Here is a 9,061-nt window from a genome sequence, read left to right on the forward strand (position 1 = left end):
ATGGTGCCCTGTCAGTGCAGTGCCCTGTCCCCTGGTGCCCTTTCCCCGCGGTGCCCTTTCCCCGTGGTACCCTGTCCTCACGATGCCCCATCCCCACGGTGCCCTGTCCCCATGGTGCCCCATCCCTACGGTGACCCGTCCCCATGGTACCCTGTCCTCACGATGCCCCATCCCCACGGTGCCCTGTCCCCATGGTGCCCCATCCCTACGGTGACCCGTCCCCGTGGTACCCTGTCCTCACGATGCCCCATCCCCATGATGCCCCATCCCTGCAGCGCCCTGTCCCTGTGATGCTGCATCCCCCTGGTGCCCTGTCCCCGTGGTACCCTGTCCTCACGATGACCCGTCCCCACGGTGCCCTGTCCCCATGGTGCCCTATCCCTATGGTGACCCATCCCCATTGTACCCTGTCCTCACGATGCCCCATCCCCATGATGCCCCATCCCCACGATGCCCCATCCTCACGATGCCCCATCCCTGCAGCGCCCTGTCCCCGTGATGCCGCATCCCCCCGGTGCCCTGACCCCGTGGTACCCTGTTCTCACAATGCCCCATCACCACGGTACCCTGACCCCATGATGCCCCATTCCCATGGTGCCCCGTCCCTGTGATGCCCCATCCCCACGGTGCTTTGTCCCCCTGGTGCCCTGGCCCCATGATGCAACATCGCTGCAGTGCCCCGTTCCCACAATGTCCTGTTGCCGCGGTGCCCTGTCCCCGTGGTACCCTGTCCTTGCGCCACCCCATCCCCATGGTGCCCAGTCCCCGCACTGCCCTGTGCCCGCGGCGCCCGGCCCGGAGGCCCCGTCCTCTCTCCGGCGGCGGGGAGCAGGCTCGCAGCTCCGGGCGGCGCTCGCTGGCGGGGGGCGAGGCGGTGAGCGCTGCTCCCCCGAACCGCGCTGCTATTTTTACTCTCTCTGCAGGAGGATTGGCTGCCGCGCAGCGCTGCAGCCCCCGCGGCACGGGCCCGGGCACGGGCGCCTCTGCCCCCGCACGCGCAGCGCAGCCCGGCTGCACGCGGGGCCCGCAGCGGGCTCGGCCCGACCGGGGGCATGGCAGGCTGCGGTGACCTGGCCCTGTGCACGGCTGCTGTTCAGCACACGCGTGCAACATGCTGGTGCAAAGGGGTGCAACGTGCAACACGTGTGCAACGGGTGTGTGCCGGGGAGGGGGCTCGGGGGCGTCTGCCTGTGCCATGATGGGACACAGGGTCCAGTGGGGCGCCAGGTGCCGCGTCCGGCTGTGGGTGCTGTGTGGGCCGTGCGAGGCAGCGGTGGCTCCCGGGGGAGCTGCAGGCGGGAGGCTGCGGGGGCTGCAGGGCTGCCGCAGCGCGGGGAGGGGGCCGCGGCCACCCCCTCGCCTGCCGCCGTCACGAGAAGCAGAGAAAGGTGCACGGCAGCGCAAACCAGCCCGGGAACCTGTTGCCATAACAACCCCGGGGATGGGGCCGGGACCCCCCTGCGCCTGCCGGGACCCCCCGCTCCCCGGGTGGCCCTCGAGGACGGGGGCTCCCCGTGCAGCCTCCGGCACGCCCCAGGGCCTGCGTCGCTGCGTGGGGCCGTGCAGAGCCGTGCACGGCCCGTGGAGCTGTGCGGAGCCGTGCGGAGCCGCGTAGAGCTGTGCTCTGCCGTGCACAGCCGTGCACGGCCCGTGGAGCTGTGCTCTGCCGTGCACAGCCGGCTTTCCTGTGCTCTGCCGTGCAGAGGCCGCGCAGTGCCGTGCTCTGCCACGTGCAGCCGTGCAGAGCCGCGCAGAGCCGTGCTTTGCCGTGCAGTGCCGTGCTTTGCCGTGCAGTGCCGTGCTTTGCCGTGCACAGTGGTGCTTGGCTGTGCACGGCCACGCACAGCCGCACAGTGCCATGCTCTGCCGTGCAGAGCCGTGCTTTGCCATACAGAGCTGTGCTTCGCCGTGCAGTGCCATGTGCAGCCGTGCTTTGCTGTGCAGAGCCGTGCTTTGCCGTGTGCAGCCGTGTTTTGCCGTGCACAGCTGTGCTTTGCCATGCAGAGCCATGCTTTGCCGTGTGCAGCCGTGTTTTGCCGTGTGCAGCCGTGCAGAGCCGTGCAGAGCCGTGCTTCGCCGTGCTTTGCCCTGCCGGGCCAAGCGGGCGGGAGGCTGGCCGGTGGCACGGTGCCACTCAGGTAAATATTTTGCTGGAGCCGCCGCTGCTGGCACAGGGCCACCGGCGGCCGTTTGAAGCACCTGCAGATCCGGGGGCTGGCGCCGGCCTCCGTCTCCTCGTTAGAGCCGGCTTCTGGAGGCCTAACGACACCGCCGGAGTCGGGGTCCCCGCCGGCCGGGACAACCGTGCGGGGGGACATGGGGCAGGGTCTGGCTTCCTCCCGCTGCCGGCGCGGCGCCAGGACGGGGCGGGCGCTCGCCCTCCGCTCCCGCGGCTCTGCCCGAGCCGGCAAAGTTTGCCGAGCGAGGCTGGAGGAGGCTCTGGCGGAGCCGCGCGGCCGCCGCCGGGGGGGTCGCTCCCCGCCCTCCCGCTCCCTTCTCCGCCACGCTAGTTTGCTCCTGGTGGCGTTTGCCACGGGGAAAACCGCAGCGAGCTGAGCGAGCGCCGGGGCAGCTGGCCGCGGCCGGGGGGCAGCCGCCCGGCCCCCCGCCTCCGGGGCGCCCCGTGGGCACCGGCAGCCCCGAGGCAGCGGGACCCCCCGGGGGCCCTGTGCCCGCAGGTCTGTCCCCACGAATGTCCCCTGTGTCCCCGCGCGGGCGGGATGGCCCGGCCGACAGCGGCCCCGGCTCTGGGCTGGCCCCGGAGGAGCTTCGTGCCTGTCGCGCGGGGCAGGACGGGGAGCTCGAGGGCCCCCAAACAGCCTGGGGAGGGGGGGGGTCTCCTGGGCGAGAGGGTCCCACGCACCGTCGCGGACCGCCTGGACGGGACCCGAAACGGGCTGCTTCACCCCAGCCTGCCCCGGCGGGCTCTGCCGGGGAAACCGAGGCACGGAGGCGGCCGAGCGCCCCGCGTCCCGCCGGCCGTGCCGCGCGCCGTGGGGGCACCCGCCCGCCCGGCGGGGAAGGGGTTAATCGGGGCCCCGGCGGGCTCGTTTGAACCCCCCCCCCCAATCAGCTCCCCGAGGGCTCATTAGCCGAGGCCTCGGCCCCCCTGCCCGCGGGATGAATAATTCAGCGCGCTGGTAGGAGACGTGTCCTCCCTCCCTCTCCTTCCTCCTCCTCCTCCTCCTCCTCGGCGGCTCTGCCTTCCCCAGCTGGCTGCGCTCAGTCGCGGCCGTGCCGAGCGCGGGCGCTGCCGAACTCCGGCGGGCAGCAGCCGGCCCCGCCATGGACCCCAAGGACCGCAAGAAGATCCAGTTCTCGGTGCCGGCGCCCCCCAGCCAGCTGGACCCGCGCGCCGTGGAGCTGGTGAGGGCGGCCGTCGGGGCGGCCGTCGGGGCGGCCCCGCCACGCAGCGCAAGGGGGACGGTGGGGACAGGAGGGACGGCACAGGGGACAGAGGGGACTGGGCTGGCCGGTGGGGTGGGATGGGACGGGGACAGACGGGGACGGGACAAGAGCGCTCCAAGGTCCCCGTGCGAGCCGCGGTGCCACGGCAAAGGGGAGGTGTGCGGGGAAAGGACGGGACAGAGGGACAGGAGGGGACAGGAAGGGGGACGGAGGGGAAGGGATGGGGCAGAGGGGACAGGGCAGGACGGGGGCACGGTGCCTCTGCCCTGCCCGGGGGACGTCGCCGGGACACGGCTGCCCACGGGTGACGGGGGGGGCCGGGGTCCCGCGGGGCCGGGCACGGCCTCCCGCCGGGGCACTGCGCCTTTCGGTGGCACTGGCCCGGACCCCGCACACGCGTGCACACGCACACACCTGCACACACACACGCGCGTGCAACGCACACGCGTGCAACGCACGCGGCGGCCGGCGAGGGCAGGGGCGGCCGTGCCCTGGCCCCGGCCCCGGCCCCGCGGTGACACCCGGCTGGCGCAGATCCGCCGGCGGAGGCCCACGCCGGCCATGCTCTTCCAGCTCTCCGAGCACTCGTCCCCAGGTGAGTGGCCGGCGCCCTGCAGGGACGTGCTGGGGTGGGACACGGCGGCAGGGGACATGCTGGGGACGGGACTCGATGCTGGGGTGGGACATGGTGACGGGGATGGGATTCGGTGTCACACGTGGGACACAATGGCAGGGACGGGACGTGGTGGCGGGGATGGGATTGGATGTCACATACGGGGTGCAGTGGCAGGGACGGGATGCGGTGGCAGGGATGGGAATCAGTGTCACATACGGGAGGTGGTGGCAGGGACGGGATGCGGTGGTGGGAAGGGGAGGTCGCAGCAGGGATGGGACACAGTGGCAGGGATGGGACATGGTAGCAGGGAAGGGACACGTGGTGGGGACAGGACACAGTGGCGGGGAGCGGATGCTTTGGCCAGGATGGGACGCGGTGGCAGGGACAGGAGGTCCCAGCAGGGACTGGACATGGTGGCGGGGAGGGGACGCGGTGGCAGGGACAGGAGGTCCCAGCAGGGACTGGACATGGTGGCGGGGAGGGGACGCAGTGGCAGGGACAGGAGGTCCCAGCAGGGATGGGACGCAGCAGCGGGGAGGGGACGCGGTGGCAGGGACAGGAGGTCCCAGCACGGACTGGACATGGTGGCGGGGAGGGGACACGGTGGCAAGGACAGGAGGTCCCAGCAGGGACGGGACGCAGCGGCGGGGAGGGGACGCGGTGGCAGGGACAGGAGGTCCCAGCAGGGACGGGACGCAGCAGCGGGGAGGGCACGCGGTGGCAGGGACAGGAGGTCCCAGCAGGGACGGGACGCGGTGGCGGGGAGGGGACGCGGTGGCAGGGACAGGAGGTCCCAGCAGGGACGGGACGCAGCAGCGGGGAGGGCACGCGGTGGCAGGGACAGGAGGTCCCAGCAGGGACGGGACGCGGTGGCGGGGAGGGGACGTGGTGGCAGGGGCAGGAGGTCCCAGCAGGGACGGGACGCGGTGGCAGCTCCCTGGAGGTGGGGTAAATCCCTGGGGCCGGGCTGCCCGGCTCCGTCTCGGCACCGGCGGGTGCCAGGGTGCCCGTGGGTGGCCGTGGGTGCCCTCAGGGCCCCGCCTGCCCCGTCCCGCTGACCGGCTCTCCCTCCGGCCCGGCGCGGTGGCCCGCAGAGGAGGAGTCCCTGCCCTACCAGGTGAGCGGCGCCGGGGCGGCGCGGCCGCAGTGCCAATGCTTATCGGGCAGCGCTGGCACCGTGGGGACGGGGACGAGGAGCGAGGCCAGGCGGTGGGATTTGGCGATGGTGCAAACCCACCTCAGGATGCGGGGACCCACCTCACCTCCCGGGCCCCAAACCGGCCCCAGCCCCAGGGGTCCCCATCGCAGGGTCCCCGTGGTGGGGACGTGCTCACTGCGTCCCCAAGGCTGGGTCCCCATGGTGGGGACACGCTCACGGCGTCCCCAAGGCTCAGTCCCCATCGCAGGGTCCCCATGGCAGGGACGTCCTCAGAGCATCCCCAAAGCTCAGTCCCCATCGCAGGGTCCCCATGGTGGGGACGTGCTCACAGCGTCCCCAAGGCTTGGTCCCCATCGCAGGGTCCCCATGGTGGGGACATGCTCGCAGCGTCCCCAAGGCTTGGTCCCCATCGCAGGGTCCCCGTGGTGGGGACGTGCTCACGGCATCCCCAAGGCTCAGTCCCCATCGCAGGGTCCCCATGGCGGGGACGTCCTCAGAGCATCCCCAAAGCTCAGTCCCCATTGCAGGGTCCCCATGGTGGGGACGTGCTCGCAGCGTCCCCAAGGCTTGGTCCCCATCGCAGGGTCCCCATGGTGGGGACGTGCTCGCAGCGTCCCCAAGGCTTGGTCCCCATCGCAGGGTCCCCATGGTGGTGACGTGCTCGCAGCGTCCCCAAGGCTTGGTCCCCATCGCAGGGTCTCCATGGTGGGGACGTGCTCACGGTGTCCCCAAGGCTTGCTCCCCATCGCAGGGTCCCCATGGTGGGGACGTGCTCGCAGCGTCCCCAAGGCTTGGTCCCCATCGCAGGGTCCCCATGGTGGGGACGTGCTCGCAACGTCCCCAAGGCTTGGTCCCCATCGCAGGGTCCCCATGGTGGGGACGCCCTCATGGTGTCCTCAAGGCTGGGTCCCCAGTGTGGCTTCCTCATCCCAGGGTCCCCATCACCTGGGGTCCCCATACTAGCGTCCCCATCCTGGAAGGGCTCATCCCAGCATCCCCATCCCAGGGCACCGTCCCGGGGTCCCAATCCCAGCGTCCCCATCCCGTGGCAGAGCCGGGCCCGCGGCCGCCCCCAGCGCGGGGGGACGCCGGGGACCCGGCCCCACCGCCGCACGCTCCCCACAGCGAGCCGCCGGCGAGGGCTGCCTGCTTAAACCAAAGAGGACCAACCCGTGTGCCTACACGCCGCCCTCGCTCAAAGGTACCGTCCGCCGCGCCGGCGCCCGCGAGCCGGGGCCGGGGGGCCGAGCCCATTGCGCAGGTGGGGAAACTGAGGCAGGCGGGCTGCGCCCTGACGGTGGCCGGCGCCGCAGCCGTGCAGCGCATCGTGCAGTCGCACCTGGAGAGCGGCCTGGCCGGCGGCGACCGCGACAGCTCCGACGGCGAGGCCGACGACGGCGAGCACGAGCCGGCCCGCGCCTGCGACCCCGACTGCGCCCTCGAGCCTGGTGAGAGCGACGGCTGCCGGAGTCCCGGGGACATGGGGACGGGGGCTGCCGGATCCCGGGGGACGTGGGGACACGGGGACGGGGGCTGCCGGATCCCGGGGGACGTGGGGACATGGGGATGGGGGCCACCGGATCCCGGGGGACGTGGGGACACGGGGACGGGGGCTGCCGGAGCCCCGGGGACGTGGGGACATGGGGACGGGGGCTGCCGGAGCCCCGGGGACATGGGGACAGGGGCTGCTGGAGCCCGGGGGACGTGGGGACACGGGGACGGGGGCCGCCGAAGCCCGGGGGACGTGGGGACATGGGGACGGGGGCTGCCGGATCCCGGGGGACGTGGGGACATGGGGACGGGGGCCACCGGAGCCCGGGGGACGTGGGGACATGGGGACGGGGGCCGCTGGAGTCCCGGGGACGTGGGGACATGGGGACGGGGGCTGCCGGAGCCCGGGGGACGTGGGGACACGGGGACGGGGGCCGCCGAAGCCCGGGAGACGTGGGGACATGGGGACGGGGGCTGCCAGATCCCGGGGGACATGGGGACATGGGGATGGGGGCCACTGGAGCCTGGGGGACGTGGGGACATGGGGACGGGGGCTGCCGGAGCCTGGGGGACGTGGGGACATGGGGACGGGGGCCGCTGGAGTCCCGGGGACGTGGGGAAATGGGGACGGGGGCTGCCGGAGCCCGGGGGACGTGGGGACACGGGGACGGGGGCCACTGGAGCCTGGGGGACATGGGGACATGGGGACGGGGGCTGCCAGAGTCCCGGGGACATGGGGACATGGGAATGGGGGCCACCAGAGCCCCGGGGACGTGGGGACACGGGGACGGGGGCCGTCGGAGCCCCGGGGACATGGGGACGGGGGCCACCGGAGCCCGGGGGACGTGGGGAAATGGGGATGGGGGCTGCCGGCGCCCGGGGGACGTGGGGACAGAGGGATGGGGGCCGCCGGAGTCCCGGGGGACGTGGGGACATGGGGACACGGCTGCCGGAGCCCGGGGGACGTGGGGACACGGGGACGGGGGCTGCTGGATCCTGGGGGAACGTGGGGACAAGGGAAGGGGGCTGACACAGCCCGGAGGCCATGGGGATGGGCTGCTGGATCCTGGGGGATGTGGGGACAGAGGGATGGGGGCTGCCAGAGCCTGGGGGGGGGGACGTGGGGACACGGGGATGGGGGCTGCTGGAGCCCGGGGGGACATGGGGCATGGGGACACGGGAATGGGGGCTGCCACAGCCCAGAGGCCACGGGGACGGGCTGCCAGAGCCTGGGGGGGACGACGCGGGGACACGGGGACAGGGGCTGCTGCAGCCCAGAGGCCACGGGGATGGGCTGCCAGAGCCTGGGGGCACCTGGGGACATGGGGACGGGGGCTGCCACAGCCCAGAGGCCACAGGGACGGGCTGCTGGATCTCGGGGGACATGGGGACACGGGCATGGGGGCTGCCGCAGCCCAGAGGCCACAAGGATGGGCTGCTGGAGCCCCAGGGTGGGGGTGGGGGGGGGCACCCCCCCAACCCCAGGACGTGTCCGTTCGGCGGAGGGGGAAGCGGGGCCGGTCGGGGCCAAGCGTGCCTCCTTCCTCCCCCTCCTCGCCCCGGCTGGTCGCCGCTGCCGCCCGCCAAGGCCCCGGCAGCCAGGCCAGGGCCGAGCCGCGGCTCTTCCCCGGCGGCTCCAAGGCGCACAAGCGGAAAGGTAAAAGCGGTGGGGGGGACGCGGGGCCGGTGGGGGGCCGGCGGGGGCCGTGCCGGCGCCCACGGGGCCTCCGCGCCCACCAGGCGGGCAGAAAGTGTCCTTCGCCGGCGGCGCGGAGGAGCGCGGCCGCGACCTGAAGTCGCTGACGGTGTCGGAGATCCCCGAGGACGCCGAAGGCAGCGAGGACGACGACGACGGCGGCGGCGGCGGTACGGGGCTGGCGGGGGGGGCGGCCCGCGGGGTAGGCCGCGTCCGTCCGTCCGTCCGCCGACCCGCTGAGGCCGTCCGCCCGTCTGTCCGCCCGCAGAGCGCAGGCCCGTCGGCTCGGCCCCGGCGCCGTCGCGCCCCGAGCGCCATTCGCCCCTGGGCACCAGCTAGCCGCCACGGGGGTCCCGGGAGGGCCCGGCCGGCCCGGCCCGTCCCGGCCCGTCCCGCCGCCGCCGCCGCCGCCGTCACCCCGCTTCGCCCGGCTCCGTGTGTGTGTGTGCGTGTGCATGGGCCGCTCCCCGCGCCCGGCCCCCCGCCTCGCCCCCCGAAATAAACCGCTGTACAGAGAGGCTGGGCTGCTGTTGGGGTTGGGGGGGGGGGCCATGGGGCCCAGGCGTCCGGGCCGGGGTGGGGGGGGGTGAGAGCTGGGGATAGGGGTTGGGGGGTGGACCCACACGTCTGGGGGTAGCGGGTGGGGGGACGGGGGGGCGGTGGGGCAGGACCCACACGTCTGGGGGTAGCG

At 73.7% G+C, this 9,061-nt stretch overlaps 1 protein-coding gene across 2 annotated transcripts; it reads left to right on the plus strand.

Annotated features, from left to right (window-relative positions):
• The first annotated feature begins 1,846 nt into the window (after window positions 1-1,846).
• On the plus strand, window positions 1,847-8,887 carry PPP1R1B (protein phosphatase 1 regulatory inhibitor subunit 1B). 2 transcript variants are annotated; one of them, XM_068919434.1, is made up of 9 exons: window positions 1,847-2,138; window positions 3,213-3,366; window positions 3,943-4,003; window positions 5,119-5,141; window positions 6,309-6,384; window positions 6,497-6,631; window positions 8,263-8,331; window positions 8,415-8,540; window positions 8,639-8,887. In XM_068919434.1, the coding sequence occupies exons 1-9, from the start codon at window positions 1,999-2,001 to the stop codon at window positions 8,707-8,709; spliced, it is 855 nt and encodes a 284-aa protein (XP_068775535.1). In that variant the 5' UTR covers window positions 1,847-1,998; the 3' UTR covers window positions 8,710-8,887. The 2 variants fall into 2 exon arrangements, with proteins under 2 accessions (XP_068775535.1, XP_068775536.1); XM_068919435.1 differs by lacking the exon at window positions 1,847-2,138 and having other exon boundaries at window positions 2,724-3,366.
• Window positions 8,888-9,061: the final 174 nt, after the last annotated feature.

The sequence above is a fragment of the Struthio camelus genome, chromosome 25 (genome assembly GCF_040807025.1).
Source record: "Struthio camelus isolate bStrCam1 chromosome 25, bStrCam1.hap1, whole genome shotgun sequence".
In the NCBI taxonomy this organism is placed as follows: domain Eukaryota; kingdom Metazoa; phylum Chordata; class Aves; order Struthioniformes; family Struthionidae; genus Struthio; species Struthio camelus.

Bases quoted from the DNA above. Each gene is read 5' to 3' on its own strand.
- PPP1R1B (XM_068919434.1), top strand. From the start codon at position 1,999: ATGCAGAGCCATGCTTTGCCGTGTGCAGCCGTGTTTTGCCGTGTGCAG. The intron at 3,367-3,942 runs GTGAGGGCGGCC...CGGCTGGCGCAG, and splicing joins ACCCGCGCGCCGTGGAGCTG to ATCCGCCGGCGGAGGCCCAC. The intron at 4,004-5,118 runs GTGAGTGGCCGG...GGTGGCCCGCAG, and splicing joins CTCCGAGCACTCGTCCCCAG to AGGAGGAGTCCCTGCCCTAC.